Below are 27,030 nucleotides of genomic sequence, written 5' to 3' on the forward strand. Positions count from 1 at the left end.
GGGTCCCTCTCTGAATGATGGACACTGGATGGTTTGGTTGTGCAGTTTCACATCCTTGCAAAACATGTCAACATGATCTAAAATGGATATGGCCATCACCATGTCCCTTTAAAAAGGAAAAATGGAGAGAGGAATTTATTTAAGTTCTGAACAGTAGAAGACCTATGATATGTAGTTGAATTCTTCTAAATTGATCCAGCAGAGGGCAATAATATGTCAATACAGTAGCTAGCTCTTAAGAACTAGATATGAGGAAAAAAAAGAAAAAAGGGAAAATAATAGATTTTTTGAAAATAATAAAAAAAAATCAACATTATGCCTCCTTGGTCATTGCATTAAGGAAAATTTCAGCCTTCTTCCCCTTCCACTTGCCCTGAAATACACTAACAGAGTTCACTTTAAGTATTTTCACTGTGACATGGGTTTTGTTCAATAAGCCACCTCTATAGGGTAGATTTTAATTTTACTAAAATAAGTCAGCAAATAATTTATTTCACATCTTGTGGTTAATTTCAAATTCTGCCTAGCAGACTCCTAAGTTTCAGACTGTGTGCTCCAAAAATTACATTTAAATCCTTCTTATACAGAGATTCGTGTTCTTTTGTCTCTATAGTCTAATTAGGTGTGACATTTTCTTATGTTGATTTTTCCTCCATGACAGCGATTTGGGAACAGTGTAGAGAAACCCATTGCTGATGCTGCAAAACTCTCCTGGGTATTTCTAAGAGCAGGGGAGTCAGGAGTTCCTGGTGCCTTAATCACAGTGATGCTTTACACCATCCTGTTCATGATCTCATCAACAGTGTTGTACCTGTATTTTTTAAGGTATGTCTCCTAATCTTATTATTCCCTTAAGAACTTAGGCTTGTGCCTCTTCTCCAATTAGATAAAATAAGGTGACATCAGAAAAGATATATCAGTGTCACACGCCCAGAGCCCAGAACTGTAGATAGTCAAGGAGGGGTTTGCTTCTGCTTAACTTTTAATGCACTGAGATTGCTGGGCACAGCAAGTCAGAGACAGAGCCACTTATTTCCTCAACAGGAGCACAACTGATATAATGATTTTTCATAGATTCTAGAAGCCTCTGCTTCTCTGGCTTCAGGCAATGATGTCTGTGTGAGGGCTTAAGCTGTAAAGTGTGCATACCTTTCATTTAGGTACTTTGGAAGATGTCTTTATTCTTACAAGAAGGGGTCTTGCGAAAAAATAGGAAAAATTTCAGAAAGCTACATATAATATGAAGTGCAAAATCTCTGAGTCTGCAGTGGCTTCCAGAGCCTTACAGCCTTTTGAAAATATAGGATTTTTGACTTCTTGGGACTGAGTTGTCATGAAATGATTTAATCCAAATAATTTTTCTGTGACATTAGCCCATTTTCTAAACTCAGTTCCTCATGAAATTTGACCAACTACCTTTCTTGCCATCTTTCTAGTAGACACCATTAGCTGCACAGTCAATAGGGACAGGTGTGGGACACCAAAAATTAATTAGATAGATTGTCTAATATATTGAATGAAAAAGTATTTTTTTCCTAAGTGAATCATTTATAATGCAGTAGGAATTTTGTTCTGGCCCTCGATTCACCCAGTGATGAATACTGGCAAACACCAATAAAAAGCCACATGCAAAGGCAAGATGCAGGCAGGTGTAAGAACAGCAAAGCTCAGCATACACCCTCCACCTGATTGTATCATCCTTCGGTCCCCCTTCCACAAAATCTGTTGCAGCAGGCAGAAAAAGATAAATGGCATTCTAAATTTCTGCAAAGTATTTCAGAGCTCCGACATTCCTGGGAGCTGTATACAACTCCAATGTACTGGTAGTCTAGTTAATTAGTTTTTGAGACGTTAATGCCTTCTTAATCATTGACTTAATAGTTTTGAATAGCTTCATAAGTTTTAGCTGCTGTCGTTTATTACTCAGGAAAATTAATTTAAATTAAAACATTTGTAAGGCAGGTTTTTATGAGAATATTACCAACATCTTCATTGTCTGGGGAACAGGTGCAAGATCATCAAAGGTACCTTCCCTTCTGGATCAATTTTCCCATAATGTTTTCCAATAAAGGGGTGGGAGAATAATGTTACTAGGGGAAAAAAAGTTGTCTTAGCATAACACATTTTAAAAATGATTCATAGCAAAATACAAAAGCAAAGGGAAGATAACAAAATCTGTTACAGTGCATAAAGTCTTTGAAGTTCTTTGCTTGAAAACAAAAGAAAACATTTTGAATACTGGAGTCTGTGCAGAGTACAGTTATATAAGGAGCTTCTACTATTGGATCAACTTTCTCTTCCTTGAACGTCTGTAGCCAACTCCGTGGGAAACTGGCACCTAGCTAGGACTCTTGAGCAGCACACTATCAGCCCAATAATGATAGAATTAAAAGCTTCAAAAATGTTTTTAGGGAAACTATCTCTGCATTTCATAACACTGTTTCCTGAATATTGACATAACAGCATTTGTTTTCAAGAGAAAATAGTATTACTGCCAAGGCAGTAGCATCTCTTTGTATGAATATTTCTCAGATGCCATATCTCAAATATTTTCAAGTGGAATGTTGCTCAGTACAGAAAACATATATTTTTAAATAAGCATTCACCACATTTTGCTCTTGCAAGGTGAACCAATATAAATATTGAGTGATACTTTCTGCATCTTAAGACCCCGAATGCCAGGGGAGACTTTGGCTGTTGGATGGAGGAGCTGGTGACATTTGTTGGAATTACTCAGCAGCTTGCCATTAAACTGAAGTGTTTGGCATTGTGTAAAAGAGAGGATAAGAACACTGAACCCACAAGACCACCAAAGCAAGCAGGGGCCGTGTCTGTTTCTGCCACAGATAGAAAGCTTCATGGTAGCGCTGATGAACAGCCAGGAAGCTAATGAAATAATGGGCAGGGGATAAGTAGCAGTAGGCATTTATTTGTTTCTTTATAAACCAAAATACCTCAATAAATCTGGTTCCCCTTGGGTGTCTTGGGAGTCTGTAGTACAACTAGCATGGAGAGGTATTCTAATTACTTTTTGCAACAATGAAGAGGCACTGGCTGCAATTCCTTCCTTTTAATTCTACCAGACATTAGAAACAGACAGGAGTTTGTTGGTGAAATGTTTTCTACACTGTGAGAAAATGCAGACCCATCTGAATGAAGAGTATGGTGGAAAGCATCTGAACTTCCTGGTATTGAAACATTTTTCAGGGAAAAGCTTCAAAAATCTACATTTTTAAGTGTTAACAGCAAAACTGGTTCTGTATTTTTAATGGTGGTTTCCCCAAAAAGGATGAGAAAGGCTCAAGCTAAGATGTAATAAATTGTTTTAAACCACTAAATCTACCCTTTAATTTTTGGTTTGTGTAATTCTTTGAAAAGACCATTTTTTAAATCAGACTCTGGGTAGGAAATAATTTCAATGTTTTCTATTCTTTCTGATAGGTAAGTAAATGAACTTGTAGGGTATTATACTGGTTCTCATATGCCTAGAAAACATAATCTGTGTTTTGATTTTTTTATTGTATTAGCAATAAAAATAACTCATTCTTATAACAAGGTATGTTAAAGTATAAGAAGTGTTTTATTAGTTTTCATGACAAAGAAAAGAAGTTAAAGCAGGTAACAGGAGCAGGCAGAGCACTTTTGGACAAAAAGAACAAAGCTGAAAGACGGGCTTCATGATTCTTAATTAATTCAAAGTTAATGATATTGTTTATAACCATGTGCTTAAAATCTTCATATAGAAAATGTTTATGGCAGCAAATAGTAATTTAACTGCATTAAATTTTACTTAAGTTGAAATAAGAATGTTGCATTAAGTAAGCTTAAATAAATGCCAAGGTCTTTTTGTTATTTAGAAAGACAAGTGGCAAGCCTTTTAAATTGCTGACCTGGAATGTCAAACATGAACACTATGGAATAATATTGCTTCAACATGAACAGAAGGTCAGAAAGTCCACCAGCTTGATTGCTAGTTTTTCAACCAAGCACAAGATAATATATACTTATAACAAGTTATAAGTCAATTCTTGCACAAATGTATCTATTGTATCAAAAGAACATCTGATGTAGATCCTGAGACTAAGAGAAAAACTTTTTCTTTGAAGACACTGTGGAATTTTGTAAATTACTACATAAAGGACACTACTAATATATAAAAAATAATCTCTTCTATAGTGTGTTTTAAGCTACTTTGGTATCCTGCTCTGCCTTAGCACTGATTTGCATTTCACACTTTAGAGCATTTTCTATTATTTCTTGATAGCCAGTTTGTTTATATTCCCTGACTACCTACATCTTGATTAGATTATCTTCCACCTGCTCTCCCCTTTTGATAAGAGGATTCTAAAATGACATCTTGGAAACTACAGCTAATTTAGGGCTGCAGCTTCAAAAAGGAATGTTTCAAAAAAGAAGGGCAGGGAAAAAAGTACAGAGAGAACCTTTGCAGGAAAGCCTGAGATATAAATTCCTGATCTGATGTTGAGTCAGGCTGCCAGATTTTGGAATCAGAATAGCTACTCCATCGCAGAAACTCTTAGATATGGTGATTGATCCTAAGGTACACATTCCTGTTTGAAGGGAGAGCTAAAGCTCCTCCCGAGATCAAGTTGAAAAATTGTCTGTTGGTGCACCTCCTTATTTCAGTTCCACACTAAATCTCACTTGTGGGCAAAATTGTACTAAGCAGCTTACTGAGTGTGCTTCTCTGCACTTTCTGTGAGCACTGTAAGGTGTGATGTAGAGCTGATGTCAATGTGAACTTCATTCTGGTTTAGCTGAACATCCTTCTGCCTCTCCCAGGCATTGTTCACCACACACAGGCCACTACAAGACCCAAGGATAAGGACCAGTCACAAGAACTGTCACTGGTGCTGCAGTACATGAGAAGGGTGAGAGTTCAGAGGGTCTAAGGAGTTATGCCTGGCCTTTGTCTCTCACCTGCCAAGAAATGAAGGACCTGAACAGCCTCACAGAAATCCAGGCATTTTGTTGGTTGCAGTGCCACAGCAATCCATGCGCTTCATGTGATTACTCAGCCAGTCTCTGGGAAGGGTGAAAATGTTGAAATTGGCACCAAGAAACAGCTGAATTGCAGTAAGATATTAGCTTGGAAAAGGGTACAAAAGGAAAGACCTCAGTTCAATATCCAAAGCTGAGATTACAGATTTTCTGATCTCTCTTTACTGAACCCATTTTTGAAATAAAAGTAGAATGAGAAAGAGATTAATTGAAGATGAGCCATTTGAATCAAACAGCAATGTTTTGATGTTTTCAAGTTCATCTTAGGATAAAAATGTGACGCCAGGCTTTTACAAAAGCCCCACAATATTTCTTGGTTTCACCTACATCAAAATGCCACACAGCAAGCCTTTCTTGTGGTAGAAAATTTTACTGTGTCGTGCTTATTCAATTCCTTATCACGGAATAGAAACATCATTGAAGAACAAAGCCAACAAATGAAATGGACTTTTCTAACATCAAGAGAAGTTTAGGTTGTATAGGCTTCAGGCTTCGGGTTGAAAAAACATGGTGAGTAGTTCCCTTCTATATGATGTGGTTTGCCCGTTATTGAACCCTGGCACAGCAGGACTTCCATTCTTGTCTAACTTTGCTACTGGAACTAGTTACCCAGCCCAGTGCTAAGGACAGACATTAGACATTTCTAAGGGAAGGAAGATCAAGATCTTTTTTGGGAGGTCAGTGCCTTTAAATAATTAAAATAAATTGCTGCTTACATTTATGTGATTTGATTCAGGTACTGTAAATTCTCCAGAGGGCTGGGGATGGCTGTATGTTGGAGAACTTGTGGGAAAGAAGCTTCTTACTTATGGGCAGAGAGCATAGTCATGAAGGGAAAACCAAGACTTAGAAGTCTACAGAAGAATGATTTTTTTTTTTTTTTTTATGTGAGCAGTCCTTTCAAAGATGAACCAAATATATCATTTCTATCCTTAGGCTACACAGTGAAGGTTGGCTATTGGATGTATTTCAACGTATTCATGGTGAGGAAGGCACATTCTTTGTTCCACTGGACTTGGAGATTTCCAGTCAGGAGCTGAGCTACGTTATGAAGAGGGCTGAGCAGTGGAGAGGAATCAATGGTGAAAGACGGATGGTGAGTGGTGAACAGTCTCCAGAAAGAGTCTGTGGTCCAAATTAATGCCTTGTATTTCTGTGTATTATTTAAAAGAACTTAGATATTAGAAAATTATTCTTAGGGTGCTTCATTGAATGGAGAAGCTAAGAAGAAGCACGTACAGGAGAATTTTGTGATGTTGCATGTGCATTGGCTGAACATCCCAAGGGGTTACAATCTGCTTAGTAACCAAAGGCTTAGAGGCATCAGTGATGTCAAAAATTATCTGTGCCATCTGGTGGTTCTTGACTGGGTCTTAGAGACTTACTGCTGGTTTAAATGTCAGTATCATCCCAGACAATTTCTCATCCAGCTCAGCAAATGGAGGATTTCCATGAACAAGTAGAGCTCATTCCAAGAGGGTATAGGTGAGGTTGCCCTGAGAAGGGGGTGTGCATTTGGTGAGTCAGATATGAGAGCCATGCTCTGCTCCCTGGCCCTTTCCCTCCAGGATTGCACAGAAGAGTGGAAATTTGGAAATCTGTAGGGGAAGGTACTCTACTTTGGTTATCAAAAGAATTCCTCTTTCTTTTCTGTTAAGGCCCTAGCCTCTAGTCTCATATACAGACCTTAAGCTGTGAAGTATAGGAGATACATTCTGTGTTTGCAAAGGGTCCAGTGGTGGAGACACCATCCACAAATGAGGCTTCTGGTCATGATTGCTTTCAGAGAGTTGAAAATAGAAGTAATGTGGTCAATAGTCTCTTAGGGACATTGTCTTCCTTCTTTGAGGTACTTATTCTTCCTTGCTTTCTAGCTTTGCATCAGTTGTTCTTAATTCCCATAGGACTATTTTACAAACCAGCTCTTGGACAATTGCTAAAGTGCTCATCAATTTGATTTATACATCTCTGAGTGCCTCTGTGTACAATGCTTTGTTTAGTAACTCTCCTGCTTCAATGTAAAAACGAACAGATTCCAGATAGGAAGGAAATTAGTCCTCTTAAGCATGTATGAGTTGTTTTGTTTGTCTTTTCTAACCCTCTGGAACAAGGGACTTAAGATTAGGGTTTTCAGGTTTTTCAAGTCTCTATAGCTACCTTTGAAAGATCAGCAGTTTATATAAATATATAGCCTCAGTTGTCACTGTTATAAACATCTGCCACAGCTGTAATTATTTTCCACATTTTTTTTTCCCTGTGATGACAGCTTGGACCCCGAAAGAAAAAATTGAATGAAAAAGCAGATACTCAGTAAGCTTAATTTTTGTGGGAAAGTGTAGAGCACCACATGGCATTTTAGCAGAGGGGAGGGAAAAGGTTTGAAAGAGTCAACAAGCTTCCACAACCACCTGCCTCAGACATTCCCGCTTTTTATACAGATAAAACTTATTTTGTTTTTCCCAGTCAGTAAAATAACACTTTTTTTTCCACATCAAGTCAAAGCATAACCACTGACAGTTTGTTTCTATTGTCTCTGTTACAAGCTAAGTAAGGTCAAGCAAAGAATACATATAGTGGACCTCATTTTATATGCCAGGACCAACAATGCCATATGGAAAAAGTGGCAGATGAGGAAACTGCAAACAACTACATTTCTTTTTCAAGTACTGAATACATTTCTAATGATATTACCAGCATATAATTTCTTGAAGCAGTACAGAAAGGGCTGAATAAGGGAAAAAAAAAGAAAAAGAAAAAAAGAAGAGTGGGAAGAAAGGAGGAGGTGTGGGGGCTAAAGACAAATGGAAAAGAATGGAAAGAAAAATTATTTCTCTGTGTACAAATAGTCTGTACCTGAATGGAGGAAACACGGGTTGCCCACTGCTACGGTAAGACATCCTTCAAGGGCCAGAACACTGAAAGACATGAGCCATAGCTATAGACACGTGTAAGTGCCTAGTTTTGCTCCCAGTATGCAGCCCAGCCTGCATGAAAGGCCACATTGAAATACGTTTACCTAACCTTAGTGTGAGATCCTTTAAAATGGACCCAGCCTCAGCTGGATCCAGCAGCTCAGGGAGTGAAGTCAGAGGGAAGAATCCCAATGCCGCACAGGGAGCAGCACACATTTCATTCAACAAAGCAAAGTCATGCACAGTTTTGTCTTTACTAAAGTCCCTAAGTTTCTGGTTCTTATTCTGTCTACATCTGCATGAATTTCATACCTAATCAAAAGCCAGGCTGTGACAGTGTTAAACATTCCTGTTCTCTGGGGGACATACTGGCGCAGACTATATGATGGAAGAAGATATGAGTAATGTGGAAAGAGCACAGGAATTTGCACCACTGGCATCTCTAGAAATGATCTCTACCATCTACTTCAGTGGGCACAGGGTCTGCCTCACAATGGGGGAAATTTGTGAGTGGAGACTGTTGTTCAAAACTCCTGAATTATTGGTACAAAACATGAATACTGTGGAAAAAGAACCAGTCTTCATAAATCTTTCCCATCTACTTTTTTTTTTTTTTTTTGGTATTATTTTGATGAAAAAGAGAGCCATCAAAGGAAATTTTGTTAGCTCTCTGGCAAATCTAGTTTTGTAATAAAGACTCGCTCCATTCTAGAAAGATGTTCTCCACACAGAGCATCTCCCTGCAAGACTGGGAACTGTATTTGCAGGTCTTTTTATGCTCCTAGGTACTGCAGATACTGAAAGACCCTTTTTTCTGCCATAGATTTGCATAAGGTATTTATCTTGTCCCTTTCTTTTTGTATGTCTTATTGTACAAAGTAATCAGTATGGAAGACACATCACTAGGTCTTATTGCATGCATTATTAATGTGTTAATTTTTAAATAAAATACAAAATTAACTGTGAACAATTTTTATAAAGGGAAGCATGAGACTGCCATATCTTACATCATTCCATATAAAAAATATATTTTAAATGGAGGTCATTCAAGTAAATAGTCAGTCAAACCTTCTGGAAGAAATAGGTCTACATTTTTGCAATATTTTCTTGCTATTAACCATGTGCTTCTCATTTTTATTCTCTGGATTAAAAATTGCCCCATAAATGGGTATTTTATAATATGCTTAATTTCCTTTTATTAAATTGATAAATGCAGCAGCAGAGGACACATTTACAATATGATGAGAATTTAAGGTTATTGCATTTTATAATTTTTATATTGTTCAGAGAAGTGATTTGTCATTTGTGGAATGACATCCATATCATCATTTAAAAGTATTTTCAGTCTTTCTTTTGATAGGAAAAAGGTCACTTTCTGTAGACCAGGAAGACATCACTCAATTAAACTAATTTGCCTACATGCAAATTTTGTCATTTTTACCTCATTAACTATTTATCATAGAGTAAAAAAATATATATATTCATGAAGGGGCAGCTAACAGCCTGATGGAGCTGGAACTAATATTTTGCAACTCTAATGATTTTTTGCATCCTTAATTAGATAGCATAAGGTTGATATGATTAGGTCAGGACGTAGTGTTTTTCATTAAAATACATTTTAGAAGCTGTATTCATAATCTGCCCTTGCAATTAAATAATGAGCCTATGAGTTTAATATTATCGACCCAATTATTATCCCATGGAAAAGTATACCTTTAATAAATTTGTGCCGTAGGACCTTCATTAGCAACAAAACGAATTATATTTCCAGGTACACAGATTACACGGCCCCAATCACATTTACGTAGTGGTTCGGAAGGCACCGTGGGGGGAGAGCCACCATTGCCCTGTACCTTACAGAAATGCACTTGATTATTTTGGAAGAAGCCATTTACAATGCCTTTAACAAGGAAAGCTGCAAAGAAGTAAAAATGCCGCCTACAGAGGCAGGCAGAAACATTCCTAGAAGCAAACGTGCTGAAGCACTGTTCTGTGCACCAATGCTAGGAGGAAGACTGGGCCTCCATTCCTCAACCTGTTACAAACATGGACACAGAGCTGAATATTTGCTGATCTTTTATTAGAGACAGTCACATGTTAAATGTGTGTCAGATTCTAGAATTGGTAAAATCAGGACTGGTGGCAGACTGGAATATTTTAATCTGCTACTGTTAGCAGACCAGTGATGAGGTCAGGACCCTGGATTGTAGCCAAGCCTTTTTCTTTTTTTCTAGAACTGATAAAAACGACAATGTCTTTCTGTCCTCACCAAGTAATCACTTTTCCAATGTCAAGTAACAGTTTAGAGCCAAGGTATGAAGTGGGGTTTTCTTTTGTCTAAACAAATAAGAATTAAAAAAGAAAAAGAGGGGGGGAAGTATTTCTAGTAAAACTGCAGACCAAAAATGGCTCTTTGTGACTGCATTGGTTGTTAGGTGTTATGTTCTCATCACTTTGGTCATGTCTAAAGCCTCTGAACTATTTATCAGAGGAATTGCTATTAGCAGGAATGAAAAGCAAAAAATATGGCACGTGGAGTTTTTTACTGGACTTAGCCCTCAAAGTACCACCCCTGCTTGCATTGTTAGTATTACTACTTTTATGTAGTAATACTAACAATGAGAAAAGTTGTGCAACACATAACCTGAAACAAAATTGTTAGTATACCAAGCATAGGCCCAAAATACTGGCACATGAGGAGGTTCTGTGGAAAAAAAATGCAAGGTCTGTAGGCAAGAAGATAATGTGAAACTTACACTTGAAATAAAGCCTGATGCACTGCAAAATTGTTTTAATGAGACTAGGGCTAATTTTCTAATTTTAAAATGATATTATAGCAAACCATAAAAAATTACCCGGCAGTAGATTTTTGAAAGGAAAATATATTTGTAATTATCTTGAACACACAAGATTACTTCAGGGCCTATTATCGACACAATTTTTGGTACCACTTTACACTAATTTGCATTTATTACTCTCAGGCCAACTATTAATATGTTAATAAATAAGTCATTAATACTTGTTATTTAATTGCTATCTATTTATTCCTGTTCAATAATGCATTAATTACTTGTGAATTGTTGAGGGCAAAATCCTGCCCTTGCTAGTGGAATCAGCAGTGGCAGGAGAGCAAACTGATGTTGGCAGCGTTACAAGGGCTGCTGGAGAGCAAGTAATTTAACTCATTTAGCACAAGGGGGTTAACTTTTGATCTTGTCTTAGAGGAAGCCTCATGAGCCTCCAGTTAGTCCGTGCTGCAGCAAAGCTGCTGGACCATGGGTGGAGGCTGAGGAAGGCAGGTGGTACCACACCTGAGATTGCTGCAATTTGTCTCTTCTTATGGCCCCGGTCTTGCTCCAACACTGCAGTTTGGAGCTTGCTTGCACATACAGGACAATGGATAGAGGGAAGTGAAGGGCAAAAACTGAAGTCATCTGAAAGCCAGTGCTAGACCAAGGAAAGTGTGGCACATAGTGTGTAGTGAGAAATGGAAATAGGTACGCTGCTTTCTTGCTGTTGGATACTGGAAACAGAAAAAGCAGAATCCCTGACTGTGCTCTAATTAAAAACCCCAGATTGATGCTCTCCAGATCCCCTTGTGTAACTTGACTGTAGTGTAGATCAAAAAAGGCTGAAGAACATACTGACAGCATAATTGGTATATTTTCTCTTTGAAGGTTTAGCACTATTCTGAGTGTGATTTCTTGCCTCTTTTTGGTGAAAAAAATGGTGAGACTAGGCCAAATTTTGAACAAGAACACCAGCCTGTTTCTTTGAATCTAATGGATCTGATAATCTTAAATTTGGTCTTTTTGAAGTTGTAGGGTGAATTTTTCCCATGAACACAAACAGAAATTTTGATGTTGCCTTTCAGGAAGACCAATTACCAAAAGAGAGGAGAAAAGTGGTAGGCATAATTTGACTTAAATAGAAAAAACTAAAAAAGAAGATTGAGGAAATGAGCTGGAAGGTATAATATCATGGTACAGATTGTGGAAGCCTGAAGGAAAAGTCAGAAAGCACAAGGTAGTAATAGGAGAAAAGAAGCAAAAGTGGTTCAGAAATTTGTGCAGAAGACACAACCATGCCAAAGAAAATAGAAGGAAACTGAGAGAAATGCAAGGTAATAGAAGCTGATGGAAAAGGACAGCTATAAAAGATAACTATACAATCATGATTCTGTAGAATAACTCTTCTCAAATTGCTGATTTAGGTATCACTGATGTGCAAAGGAAGATAGAAAATCATGTTGAGAAAGCAAAAGTATACAAAATGTAAATTTCTTTTTTACTCACTCTTCTGTTCGCAAACTTTTTGTGACTATGAGCTATACCTTATGTATATAAACTCTACCTCATATACACTGTATTATATCTTTTAGAAATAACAAATGACTGCCATCTCTCAAGCTGCTGCTGATAAGGTTTTATAATTTCAATCGATTTCACTAAACTAGTTTCAGTGATCTTTTAGAAACCTAGCATTTTGCAAGTTCAAAATTAGGTTTCTTCTTCCTAACCTTAACCCTTATTGCAAAAATTTTTGAAGTTGCTCAGTGGAACTCTCAGTACAGTGTCTCCAGCAACTGAGATTGCATGAAGGATCTGTGCTGTAAGAGTAACATAGGAGAGTAGAAAGCAGTAGCAAAGCTGACTGTGAGCATATCTAGAAAAATTAGGAGTAATATAGAATTTAATTCCTTACGTGCCAGCATGAATAAATCACTGTGTTTTCTGGGGTAATGCACAATTGTTTCAGTCAGTACAACCAAGCTACCCTGCTAGTCCAGAACAATTTAGCTCAGCATGTTAAGGTGACATGTAATCACCTATCTGCTACAGAAATTGTAGGAGGGAAACCTCGACCCCTTGCAGTCAACAGCAGAACTTGCACTGACTTTATTAGGGCCAGAATTTCCATCTATATGTGTAAGCAAAGGAGAGGGGAGGAAATAGGGCCATGTCTCACTGAACTTCTTCGTGATCTGTGTGCATAAGTTCAGATTCTCATCTGGGATAAATTATTGAAGGCAGAGCCTGTATTTTTTTTAAGATTAAATGGAGATTGAAAGTCAGAGATGAGCAGAGGGAAGGCTCAGACCAGTAATGGGATGTACAGAAAACAGAGCAAAATGTGAGGTCAGAAAAGAGGGTAGCACTCTGTTGACTCCTAGATTTAAACCAAAATTATTTCTGTATGAAAAGACAAGGCCTTGAACTGTGTAGGGTTGAATTGGCCATCTGGTTCTGAAACACTTTTCTTACTATTCTTTTAGAGTATTTAGTCCACAGGGAGTGTTGGGTGAAAAGAAAAAGGTGGGAAGTGTGGATGTTTGGAAGCATCTGGAATAGCCAACTATGCTGACCATACCCAGGTATGCCATTAAACCTCACAACTGTTGATTAGTAATTCATCAGAAAGTGTGTATGTGCAAGCTGTGGAAAACAAGGTAATGTCGTCTAGGTAAAGGAAAACTTTCTTTTGCCTGTGTGGATTGGTCTAACGAGTGGAACTGCTTAAACAGATGTGCACACAAAAAGAGGCCTTGTAATAAATTATAAAAATGGTAGAACAGATATAATCAACAAGTAAACTAATGGAAACAGCATTAGAAATGGGGATGGTAGAGTAACACTGCACAGAACTTGCTTGATTCCATGTTGTATCCCATCTTAAAGAGAAAAACAAAAACAAAACCAAAAACAAACGAACAAAAAAAAAAGAGAAAAAAGGGATTTAAACCCCCACATCTATGCAAGCTTCTCTCAATCTGAAAGTTGTATGACAATAAGTTGATAGAATAACAACAGATAAAAAGAAAAGCAAACCATGCAAACTATGTGGATGCAAGTGCTATGAGCTACTTACAACATTTCTTTTTTTTGGTTGGCATGTTCATGGTAAATCTATAAAGTGAAAACAAAATTATGTAGTCAAACTCCATGGAATTTAAGTAGAGAGGTAGTAAACATTATATTTTGTTTAGAAAGCATGTATTTTATTTCCCCTTTCAATATATATTTTGTTTCCCTTTTAAATGAGAACTGATAATTCAAGTCTCCTTTACTATCCCCATTACATGCACAATATAGAATTTCCAGAGTAAATGGTAACAAATAATTTTAATCCTATAATCAATAAATGAATTATATATAGGCATTAATGCAGATGAACCAAACTAATAGTCTGCTGACTATTCTGATTATACACTGGCAGAAAGGTGTTAATTTCTGTAATACTTCAACAGACATCCAAACTGTTTTGTCAGAGAGGTTGGACAGTGATGGAGGAGGAGTACACTTAACTGTAATTTTTGTAGTAATTCATGGGAAGCCTCATTGACATGTGCTAATGGCACTTGATTGCCCTCAAGATGTTTTCACAACAGAACTCTGTGAGTGCCACATCAAGGTTTGCTCAGTCAAACAGTTTTTTCTCCTTGCATCTAGATAATTTGTGACCACAGGCAAACTTTTGAAAATCCAAGGTGGTTTGCAACACTCCGTTGGGGTGAATCTGTCATCAGCCGGCTGGTACAGATCGGTGCACTAATGAAGAGCAAGCTCTTTGGGTTTTTTGTCATTTCTGTGCAAGCAATCCATTTTGTTTCTCCTCAGTGGCAGGGTATGTTATACATCTCATCCTGTATAATCTGACTTACATTATAATTTGATTCATACACAGCCTTTCCACAGAGATTAATTAGCAGCAGGCTTGAAGTTTGCAAGTGAAAATATGATAATTAGTTTTCTTGGAATGTTAACATTTCAACACTTCAGATTCTCTCCATCTTTGTCTTCAATGAAGCTGCAGTAAACGAGCACTATTTCTCTTCTAAATCAGACTCTTGTGAGGTTTGAAATACAGACATTTTCATCAAGCTGGATAATTTCCATAGAAAATTTACTAGCTCATGAAATATTGCAGGAGTAATTCATACAATGACTCCCTCCTCCCCTTGGTAGGTTGAAGTATGATGTGAGCAGCTCTGAAAACCCCCAGGACAGTCACTTATTTAACAATGGTGATTCCTACTCTTTGTAACAAAAATCAGCTGACTCTTCATTTTTTGCACAAAACAGAATTAGCCAATAGGTCTCTCATATGGTTGTCAGGTAGTGCTGTAAACATGATTACATTAGTGCTGTAAAAAAGGTTACTCCCTGCACTCATTTGTTCTCTTGGAGTGTTTAATACAGGTAACTCATTTGGCACATACAAGATCTCAAGACCAGTAACTTAGCAGGATTCTGAAAAGAATTAGCAATATATCTGAATAATGAGAACATTCAATGTTACAATAGTGAGTAAAAATGTTATATAAAATATCAACACTCATGATTTAAAGACATAATCGCTAACATATGAGGCTTAGGAAGAAACTCACATTATGGAAAAATTATTGTGTTGTCCATTATGGGTTTGTGTAGCTGTTTAAAAACTAGTATTTGTTTTATCTGCTAATTGATATATTGCTTATATCTGATTTATCCTCCTCGGTGTTAAACAAATTTCTTTTGTTCCAAGGATATGGTTTTAAAAGATCTCAGTCTTTTCTAATTACTAAATTCTCTAATTAAGATGTAATTCATCTTATTACAACTCTGGCATCAGACATCCTCTGATCTTGGGCAGGGTACCGTCAATGCCCATTGACTTGGTGAGGTTAGGGATAAGTGAAATTCTTAGCATCTAAATTACCATGTAGGTGTGAGCTTGCATATGCAAATGCATGAAGTTCATATATCAATTGTGTACGCAACTGCAAGCATGGTTTTGCAGTTATCACATCACAAGGGCTCTTTATTTCTTCTTTTTAAGGAAATTAAATTTACTACCATTTTGTGATTTTCACACGTAAAGCTGCTGACAAAGGCTGAATTACTTTAGATGCATTAGAGAACACTTAAGCAACGTTACAAAACTGAAGCCTCAGAAGCTTGCTTTCTAGTAAAGACCTTTAAATATTCTGGGAACTAATGATATTTAAATGCAAAATTCCACACTGCAGAGACTACTGAAGACACCCGCACAGGGCAGAGCAAAATCTCTTTGCCCACTGAATGGGGCTGGTGGCATATAGAGAGCTGTGGTCTGGCTGTGTGTAACAGTTCCAGGAGACTTAATGGAAAGGCTGAGGTTTTGCCTAAGCAGTGACTTTAGCAAAGATACACACTTGATCTCAAGCCTAAACAGGTCCATTCTGTTTTCTGTCTTAACCTGAGCTCAGAAGGCAAAGTAAACTGAGCCTGAGCCTACAGATGAGTTTTGTCTTAGCTAAAGCCAAGTGCAAGCAGAATGAATGTAGGTCATAGGACTCAGTGAGGATACCTGTCCTTCCTGCTATAGATATGCTAAAACCTGTGGTCTCAGCAGGCTACAAACCCCAGCTCTGGCACAAGATTTGAAATAGCTACCCTTTGAAGCTTAGAAATATAGGGGAAGGATTAGCCTTCGTCTGCTGAAGCCTGAAAGCACTGTCCAGAGCTTATATGCTGAAGTTTCCTGAAGGGGGTCACGATTTTCACCCTGACGTGTTTGTCAGGGCACAAATGTGCTCTCATCATGCTTCCCATCTACATCATTTTTCCTATCTTAGCAAAAATCAGGGCATCTAAACCAACAGTAATTTCCTGGGTCTGTCTGAAACCTGGTGTGAGTGTCTCTGAGGCCAGCCAGCAAGACTTTGTTGTGGCACAGAGCCTTGTTTTCTCCTGATTGACAAAGAGGGAGAGGAAGACATGCCCCAGGGAGGTGAGGTTGTAAGGAATTCCTTCCAACAACAAAAAAGAGAAGGAGGCAAATTGGCTGTTTTATTAGGAACATGATCTGTACTGTTTTTCATCTGGAGAGGGGATTGTTGCATGCTGATGAATACGGGTATCGTATCACAAGAGTGCTAAAATGCCCCTGAGCGAGTTTGTTCCTTCAGCTCTCCTTCAGCAGCTCCTGCTATCCCAGCCACTGACCTGTGAAATGTGGTCGCGTGCTCTGGATTTTTCCTGTATTTTGAAAGCTGTTCTTTTCATCTTGCAAAATATTCGCCTAAACAGTTAAATGGGAGTTGCATTTGTAAGGGTTTGTGTATTAATATTAATGGAAAATCTGACAGGTGGGGTGGCCAGAGAGGAATAATCGTCCCATTCAGGTGACATATAAGTACAGCAGGTTTTACAGATTTATTGTTTTGAAACTTAGGTTTGCCCAAAACAGAATAGACTTTTAAAAATCTACATTTTTTGAATAAAATACTACCATTCTGGAGAGGAATATCAAGAAATGATCAAGAGAAAAAGTTGGCAGCTCCTAAGTTTGGCATGCTCTGATGAAGATGGAGCAAAATTTTGAGCTTCACAACACCTTGATCATAATGGGCACTGTTCAGACAATCTACTTTCCACATGAATCCTAGGGTCTCCTCTCCTGTTGGCTTTGAATACTTCTCACTGTTCCTAACCTAAGGCTTAGGGATCACCTTGACAGCTCTTCTGAGGTTTTTACTCCTCCAGTGACTGGGTGCAGGGACTTATTTGCACATCAGGATCCCTGACTGTAGCCCTAAAGTGCATAATTTACCCAGTGACTAGGATCAACTTATTGATATAACATTTCTGTGCTATGGTCAGGCACTAGGACTGAATTCCTGTTTCCTCAAAATGAGAGAGGAAAAGGGAAAGGGCAAAGCTAGGCAGCGCCTTAGGGAGCTGTGCTCCTCCTGAACCCTGCCTAGACTACAGCAGTGGGAGCAGCTCATCTGGTTTTGCAGGACATTTGTCTGGCTAGAGTAACCATGAAAGGTTATTTAAAAATGGGAAAATTGCACCTGGTCATTTAAAACATTTCAGAAGGGGTTGTTGCGCCTGTCAGATGAACGGCCATTGAAATTGGCACGTTGGCCATGACATGAGTAATTCTTCAATGAATCAGTCTTTTTGCATAGAAAATTATCCCATCAGAAACACTCTGAGTAGCGCTAGCCTGCAGGCTTGAAGCTTAAGCTCAGTCACGGCATAAAAACCTCCCCAGCCTTGTTTTCTTTTGCAGCTGAGATTACCCATTTAGAACTCATAATTTAGACTTTTCTCAGATAAACCCCCTTTTGTATTAATGAGTCTTGCCTGAGAGAGCAAGCCTGCCAACTGGATCCTTACCTCACTAGTTCACAAAGAAGGATGCTTATTTTAGCCTTATTGAACACACTTGGGCTATGCACTGCCATTTAACAAGTGGGAAATAATGTAGTAAAGGTAGAAAGCTGGTTTCTGTCTCAAAGTCAATATAGGCAGAGAAAAAAACATACACGGTAGTGCCTTGTTAAGCTTTTCAGGATTACTCTTCTCTTTACCTTGATTGTTTCCTCTTTGCTGAAGTCTGATGGGCTTCAAATAAACTGAAGGCTTGTGAACCTGGGAGCCTAAGCCCTCCTGCCGCTAGGGAAAGGTTTATAGACTAGTTCCTTTCATTATCGCTTTATAAATGGCATTGTTTGAAGCAGTGTGTACTGCAGCTTGAATAACAACTTGGAGGATGTTAGTTAATTTGCTGTTTGAGAACTCGTGTCTTTTCAAGTGGTTTTTGTGGGGTTCAGGTAATTGTTAGTATTTGAGACAGATGGGAAATATTTTATCTGCAAAAGTTATCCCACCTCATGCTTAAGTCTGGGCAGCATCCATTGGATGTGTGCAGGCCTTCAGGGCTACAGATAGCACAGGGTGCCCTTGGCTCGGTAGGTAGGCGTGATGCTGACATAAGCCCTGCATAATTCATCAGGCCCTTCCACAGGATGAGGGAGCCAGAACCTCCATCAGCATGCAGCAGAACTCTCTGGATCACTCCTCCCTTCAAAGAGCAGTGCCAGGATTGGAGCAAGGTATTTGTATACAGCCTGGTTCAGCCTCAATGCCCTCCTCGATGAGGTGATCTTATGGTTTTTGGTATTGTCAGCATCCCCCATTTCAGAATATCTGAGTCTGTGGTATCCACAACACCAAATTGCTTGTTCCAGTGACAGAGAAAGAGATCTTTGGAATGGGAAAAGATCTGGGATGTCTGACTTTAAAAGTGCCTTCTCGAAAGCTCTGTTCTTTCTGTCATAGCCCCATCCATTCTTGTTTTCTTCCATTCCAAACTTCACAGAATCAGAGAATCAAAGAATATGCTGATTTGGAAAAGACCCACAAGGATCATTGAGTCCAACTCCTCACCCTGCACAGAGCAGCCCCAAGAATCACACCACATGCCCAAGAGCACAAATCTTCTTGAATTGTCAGGCTGGGTGCTGTGACCATTTCCCTGGGGAGCCTGTCCCAGTGCCCAACCACCCTCTGGGGGAAGAACTTTTTTCTAATATCCAGCCTAAACCTCTTCTGACACAACTTCAGGGCATTCCTCCATGTCCTGTCACTGGTCACCACAGAGAAGGCACCAGTGTCTGCTCCTCCTCTTCCCCTCACAAGGAAGTTGCAGACTGCAATGAGGTCTCCCCTCAGTCTCCTCTTCTCCAGGCTGAACAGACCAAGTGACCTCAGCCACTCCTCATATGGCTTCCCCTCAAGGCCCTTCATCATCTTCCTCACCCTCCTTAGGATGCTCTTTAAGAGCTTAATATCTTTCTTATATTGCAGTGCCCAAAACTGCCCCCAGGACTCAAGGTGAGGCTGCCTCAGTGCAGAGCAGAGCGGGACAATCCTCTCCCTTGACTAGCTGGCCATGCTGTGCCTGATGCTCCCCAGGATGTGGTTGGCTAACCCAGGGTTTTCTTTCTCAGTATCATGGCTTCCTTGTGCTTGCCTGACCATTTCTGCCATCTCTTGGCCCCCGACCTCTGCAACAAGTAGGCGCCAGGATAACCTTTTTGTTCTTACCTGAACAAGAGAGTCCTGACCACTGTGGTGGTGCCAGCTCAACATGGGTATGCAGAGGAGGGCAATTTTAGGATTTGAGAAGCATTCTTGAAAGAAAATAGATGTACAATCACATATCTGAAGGATGATGAGTACCCACTGTGGCACAGGCATACGGCTCATCAGAAAAGCACTGCAAGTTTTCATGATATCTTTAAACTGACCAGATGTGCCGCCAGTGACTGAAAGGGTGTTTTAGCCTGCATGGGGAGAGCAGAAACCTATTGCAGAGCTTCCTAGCAGGTTGAAATGACCCCTGTTCATCACTTTTCATCACTCTTCATCTAAGGACAGAGATCCTTAGCTGTGCTGGGTCAGGGACCAAGGTGCCATGGCTCCCTGTACGGAATGCTTCATGGCTGGAGAACCCCAGACCATGGAGGTTCTTACAAAGAAACTCGAGGCACGCAGTTAGATGTTGTACAAAGTGACTAAAAGAAAAGGAGGCCCAGCAATAAAAAAGTATCCAAAATATTTTCTTGATCAGTTTTTGCAAGTAAAAGTATAAACACATGTGCATGAGCAAGAATGATATGACAACGGATTATGACTGTTTTTGAGTCTTTACCCTCAATTTCCTCTTGCTGCATTTACATTATGAAAAGCATGCACGTGGACCAGGATTCATACCACTTGTGTACATCCAGCTTGAGAAGCTATAAACAGCTTTTAGACATTTTAAGAGCAGTTTTTGCATTGATTTCAGTGTCTCATTGGTGTTAATTTATTTGTACGTGATATTAAATACTTGAAATCAACCCTTTGGGTAGCTTCCAAATGAGTACTTTGTGATGAAAACTAAAGGCAAATGGAATGGGCTTTTGGGAGGCGACAGGGAGGGAGGAGAAAAAAACCAAAAATGGCAAATAAGAAACAAAATGCCTCAAAACCAAATCACAACACTGGCATCTTTTTTGTAAATACAAAATTCTTCTGCAGTGTTTACACTCCAGATGCTGGGGTACTGGAGAGGGTAAGTGATCAAGGGTGAGGCAATACTTCCATCATTATTATTTACTATAAATGCCTGTTAAATTTTTAGTTATTGTCCAAGCTGAATGCAAAACACCATAAAAACATGTAAGTCAGACTTGCCAGAAAATAAAAACTCTGCTTTTGCACTGGTGGTGGTGCAAGTAGTCTGTTGTAAGGGTCTGGAGTCTGACTCTCGTTTATGTTGTTCTGGCATCTCAGAAAAGCTGTAGCTTGGGCCTAATGGTGTGCCAGAGCAGCATGAAAAGGCCTGAGCAGTGTACAAAGAGAAAGGGATTTATGATTTTCAAACCTGACAGTGCCCTTTAAGCTACCATGGAGGAACTCTGCTTGGTCTGCCATGTATTGCCTCATCTCTGGCCAGTAAGGGTTAGTATTGTAATTTGTTGAATGTGTGATAGGATTTAGAGACGGATTAAGCTAAATGTTTTGGCTTTAAAAGTTTGTTTTGTTTTGTTTTTCTTTAGTTTCATGGAACAAGCCTCTTTTCTGCCTGCACAAGAAAGGTAGAACAGTTTAAACAAAACCTAATGAAAATTCTTGAAAAAGGCAAAGATACTGCAGCTCAAATCCGTTCATTGTGTTTTCATGGTGATGTCATGACTAGAGTTTGTTGGGTTTTTTCTGATTGATGTGTAGTCAGGCAGAGATTCTAACTTAAAAGCTTAGGATTCAGACTCTCAACCCACGTTTTTTTTGGAGAATCATTATCACTGCAATTGAACAAGGAGATATTTTGTGGAATAAACAAAACAACAAAAATAAACAGAGAGCTCACTGTATTTTTTCATGTTTGCAACCCCATGACATTTTGGTTTTCATATCTGTATTAAGCATGTGATGTTGAAAGCTACCATAGGTCATAGACTTTTGCTTATTTCCTGAAGGATTCTAATACTCCATTTCCATAAGGGAGTAAAAGTTGTTTTAGAGTACAAACAACCATTTTCATAACTTCCCTAAATTCAGAGAAATAATGATACAATCAACTAGGATATGTCTTCAGTGGATTACTAAAGCATATTTACTATCTCAGTAATCCTATTCTAATGCAGTTCTTTCAACTGAAAGTTTTCTTCTCTAGTCTGGGCTGAATTTTGCTTACTCTAGAACTTTACTGTGTCTGGTGAAGAGAGAGAAGGGATATTTCTTCATTGTAAAGATCATGTACACACACATAATTCACTTGTGCCAGGAAGCTGATCCCTCTGCTCTGCGTTCCTGCTGCCTTGCCATCACCCACAGTACCTTTCAGATCCTTTCACTGCAAGGAGAGGCCCTAGCAGGTAGGTTTGTTGCCAGACTAGCAAGGTGCTGTCACCTGTGCCTGCCACATGATTTGTCCGATCAGACATGATTCCCGTATCTGTGCTTCTGTTACCTCCGGAAGGCATTTTCATCTTGCACACAGTCCAGGGAGTTGTTGCATTTAAACTGGAACAATCACAGAAAATATAAACCAGAACCATATCACTGCACTGCGTTATTCAAATGAGAGGTCAGATTACCCCCACTGATGTAAGCAGGGTTGCCAAGGTCTAAACGAAGACACAACTTGGCCTAAGGTCTGTTTCTAATGTGAGGTTGGAAGGCTGGTAGGTCTTGTGTCTAATATCAAACAGCTGCAAGTCAGTACCAGCTCCATTGAAAAATATGCACGCATTTCCAAAAAGCCCTCCCCAAACAAAAACATAAAAGCCAACAACCCTGATTCTTGAGTTATTATTTAAACTTTGCCAGCGTTAAACTGAAACTATGATTTCTCATTGTTGCCTACTATTTTAGTTTGAGTTCCCTGTATGAGACTATTTAGGTGCATTAAAGCATGCTAAAATATTTCAGTACAATGCTCATACTGCTTCTCCTCCCTGCTCCCACACACACACACCTACACCCACACACCCCTCAAGGCCCTTTACAAAAATGCAAGCCCAGTTCTTTTACCATTTGCACCCCTGTAGATCTGTGGCAGCTTCTCTTCATTTGCATTTAATAGCAGAAAGCAAACTCAGGATGTGAATTTAGTGTACTGTTAGCATGAGCAAGGAGAGAGCTCATTTATTAATCCTTAGTTTCATTTTGCAGTGCAGCTTTTGGTGGCCTAAGATTACACAAGAAGACACTGTTATAACTATAATCACTCAGGAACTCAACTACAGGCGTATATAACAAATGAATACATTGCTCAGAAATTGTTAATGGCCAGCAAAGTATTCTTTTTCTGAATTACTGCCAAGTTTCAAAACTGCATGTGTCATCTTATCATGTACTATACATTAAGTGTTGGTCATGTAAGTCAGATCTGCCCTATGGGTATTTTAAATTGCAAACATAACTTTTTGAAACTCTATTGTAATGTTTTTTATTTGTCTTGGTTTCTAAATCAACATAGTTTGTTCATACCACTTCAATTGCTTTTTCCTTATTCTTTGCCACTTCTAAATCCTTTATCTGAACAAGATACAAAGATCAAGTAATTTGTTAGGTAGCTGAGCATCTAATGCTGTCTAAACTCTCTATAAAATTTGTAGTAAATTTATGGTATTTACCTTTTCTTTTTTACATATGTAACCAGTATAGAAGTGGAACTTAAAACAGCGTAGAAGTTAGCCATGAAAGAAGCATGTTCTCTTTTTTCCATCAGGTACTGGCAAAAATAAACTTAAAACATTAAAGATAATAATGATCTCAAAATATTTAAGTTCAGGCATCTTTCTTCTGCTGTGCAGATGCAGTTTTATAGTTCACCTGATACCTTCCTGCTGTATAACATAGCTCTTAGTTTGGATATAGTCTCTTGTACAACATCTTTGAGGTTTTAACCCACTGCAAGTCTTCCCTCCTGCCTGAGACCAACTGGACTGTAACAATGCCCATTGCTTATTTTGGTTTCTTTTTACTTCCCACATAGTGGCTGACTCTATTAGCAGTCTTGAAATTTCCAAACCACCAACAAGAATGTGAGGACATGCTGTTGCATGGTGCACCAGAACCTAATTGAGTTGCTTCTCCCTTAGATGCTATCTGTTCAGGAACTTTTGAAAACATTTTAGGAAGTAATTCTTTACTGTGAGGATGGTGAGGCGCAGGCACACGTTGCCCAGAGAAGTTGTGGAGACCCCATCCCTAGAAGTGTTCAGGGCCAGGTTGGATGGGGCTTTGAGAAATCTGGTATAGTGGAAGGTGTCCCTGTCCATGGCAGGGGGGATTGGAACTAGGTAACCTTTAAGGTCCCTTCCAACCCTAACCATTCTGTGATTCTATGGTTTTTCTTTTGTCATCTTCCTGAGTACAAAAAGCAGAAGATACTGATGTGCAGATGAAAAACTTGAAGGGAAATAGATAAAATTATCTCTGAGAGTTACAGGAGGATAAATGGATCAGTAAAGAGTCATATATTACATGCATAATATATCTGTGGGGTACGAACAAACTGTGAGGAAAACACAAGTCTAGAAAATGGAGCTGCAACATCTCAAGGCAGAGAAGATGAAAGTAGTTCTTCCAGCCATTCTATTTTAATGAATTATTGTATATATAAATCCATTTACGCTGGAAGTTGGAGAGGCCATTTGTTTCACAAACACTAGTGTTAACCCAGGAAACAGAAATGGGATTGTGAAATTGGTTATTAAACATCACACTTTAGGGTTTAAGATAGCTCAGGTTCCAAGGGACCACACACAATCGAATTCTGGGAGTCAAATTAGCATTCTGTTGAAATGGCTTTTGCCAGACAGGACACTACAGCACTTGTCTGCTTTAAGCTACATCCAGAAGAACAAACCTTATTGCCATCAGTCCATGCCAAATTCAAGATTTCTTTGCAGCACAGATAAAATGGGATGCTGCTACCCCAGAGACAGAGTGGTTTCAGCTGCTGCCTCACAATTACGATGGGGACTCCCAAGCTGCCTCTGGTCTTGCTGTCTCTAGAGGAGCAGTCCAGTACAGTGATCTTCCCTGAATGCAATAGCAGGCATCAGTCTGGCTGCTGGGCCACTGCTGCAGGCAAAAGAGATGGAGAAGAAAAACTCATGTCCCAGGTATCTGCCTGCTTTAGTTATGCCTGGAGCTGGTCCTGCTTCAAGGAAGCAAATAGTATGGGCAAAGAGAAGAGTGCTTTAATGGATGATTGCGTACTTACATAGCCTGGTCTTTAATTTGTAATCTTAACTGGAAATGCAAGTTACAGTTGGCTGGAAACTGCTTAAATAAGAGGAGAGTCAAGCAAGACTGCTGATCCTCTTACAATGATGAGAAATGAGTCCTTAATAAGAAAAAAATTGCAAATACCCTTTCCAGATAAACTCCCAAAAAATGTCTCAAAATATTTTTTTTTCATTACTTTTTCTCAAAATATATTTTGACTTGAGAAAAAGATGGAGCATCCCCATTTTCTATGTGCTAAGACTTTGGAAGTCAACAGCCTTTTGGAAGTATTTCCCTAAAACCAAACCATCAAAATGTGCTTGAAGTAAGAGATATGCTGAGTGTTTTCTGATTTACTTTGAATGGAGTTCAGCCATAACCATACAAGAACCCCATCCCACATATTGAGAAAAGGAACCAGCAAAGAGCTGAGAAATTATGTTCTGACTGGAAACTCACACTTCTGCATGTACCAAAAAACTCGTGTGAACAGTCAAATCAATCTAAAGCAATTTCGGTACACAGAAACCAGCTCTTGGTGCTTTCGGTCCTTGAGAAGTATCAGCCAAGTTTTTGTTAGTTCTGCCAACTTCAGAAGGCATTACATTACTCTTGGGTGCACTTGCCACTCTTCTTCTTGAATAATACACTAATTTGATTGATGTTTTTCTATGCTTAGTTTTCTGCAGATTGATATGTTTTTCTATGACAATGGGGAAATGTTCTGGTTGCAGTTAAATAACATAAAATATATGGGCATGATACATTCCTGTGTTGCTGTCCAATACTCTAATTTTACTTGATCAAAGTAGGTACACCAGCATAAAAGCACCAGAGATGCAGTGAATCAAGCACACATGCAAAGCAGAAAACGTATTTTTAATGAGATATTAAATAACTTCAGTATATTATCTAAACAATGATAGTTTATGTTTTCCGCTGAAATTTAAGATTATATAAATGTGATACAAATTCCACTGTAAGAAGCATAAAATTTTATTAGATAAAAATGGTGAAAAGACATTAGATCTATATTTTTAAAGACCTATTGTTAATTTTACTAATAATTTTATCAAAATTTGCCCTTTCGAAGGAAAATGTATCAGTTATAGGTGCTATTTTTTGTATTCCATGTAGTGTAAGCTTAGCCAGCTTTACTCAGACCACAGTAATTTTCAATGTTCACCTTTTTTTATATCTTCACTACATAATAAAAATCTAGTATAAAATAGGAACCTCTCTCATTAGTTCTGTGAGTGGGTAAGAAACCTGTCCTATGTTAAGCTATCAAAATTGAAGCAAAATCATTAGGGAGCAAACAGTCATCTTTCTGCTCAGTATCCACTATCTGATGTAATGAAGTGACATTCTGCTTACATTCCTTACATGATTTGTGGAAGGAGTTGCTATCCAAGCAGAGTAAAAAATAGATACTTGTAAAAATTCTTTGTTAAAATTTAGACTTCCAGTTTTGTTCCTTGTGCCGACCCAACAGCCTGCAGTTTTGTCTCCTTGATACTGCAATTTTCTACCCAGACTGAGCTTCCTTTTAATAATATTGAGACTGAGTTAATTTATTTGGGTTTCTTTTCCATACTTTACCATTCGTAATTTGTGATATACCTCTTGTGGTAATATATGAGTGAACTATAAGGTGCTTTCACATAGGAAAGAGCTATTACCTCCCCCAGTTGTGGACTGAGGGCTCAAGTTATGCCCTCCCCTGTGTGCTTTTCCTGGGGCTCTCTTCCCTTGTCCCACATGTAAGCACTGCTTGGCACTGCTCCCAGGGGATTACATCTGGCCTGCAGCCTCACTGCTGTAAGCACCTCAATGACCCCTAGGAGAGAAGGCAGCATGCAGTCCTTCTCTGCAAGTGGGAGAAGGGGCATTGTCCTCCTACCAGAAAACATGGTCACCAAGAGAGAAGTTGTGGGAGGAAAATGGGGGAGTAACTGTTTCTGAAACTTATTAAGATGCTATGTTCAGGCAACATACATTTTATTATAACTAGATCTTACTATGAGTAATATTTCCTAATTAACCAC

General features: G+C 38.8%; 1 protein-coding gene across 1 annotated transcript in view; it reads left to right on the plus strand.

The window, feature by feature from the left end:
- Positions 1 to 27,030, plus strand: part of LOC125328594 — a 184,900-nt gene that overhangs the window by 119,675 nt on the left and 38,195 nt on the right. The window contains exons 19-20 of the mRNA XM_048309507.1: positions 662 to 825; positions 5,959 to 6,118. Coding sequence (XP_048165464.1) covers positions 662 to 825; positions 5,959 to 6,118 — 324 coding nt within the window. The remainder of the gene's footprint in view (positions 1 to 661; positions 826 to 5,958; positions 6,119 to 27,030) is intronic.

The sequence above is a fragment of the Corvus hawaiiensis genome, chromosome 1 (assembly GCF_020740725.1).
Source record: "Corvus hawaiiensis isolate bCorHaw1 chromosome 1, bCorHaw1.pri.cur, whole genome shotgun sequence".
Lineage (NCBI taxonomy): Eukaryota > Metazoa > Chordata > Aves > Passeriformes > Corvidae > Corvus > Corvus hawaiiensis.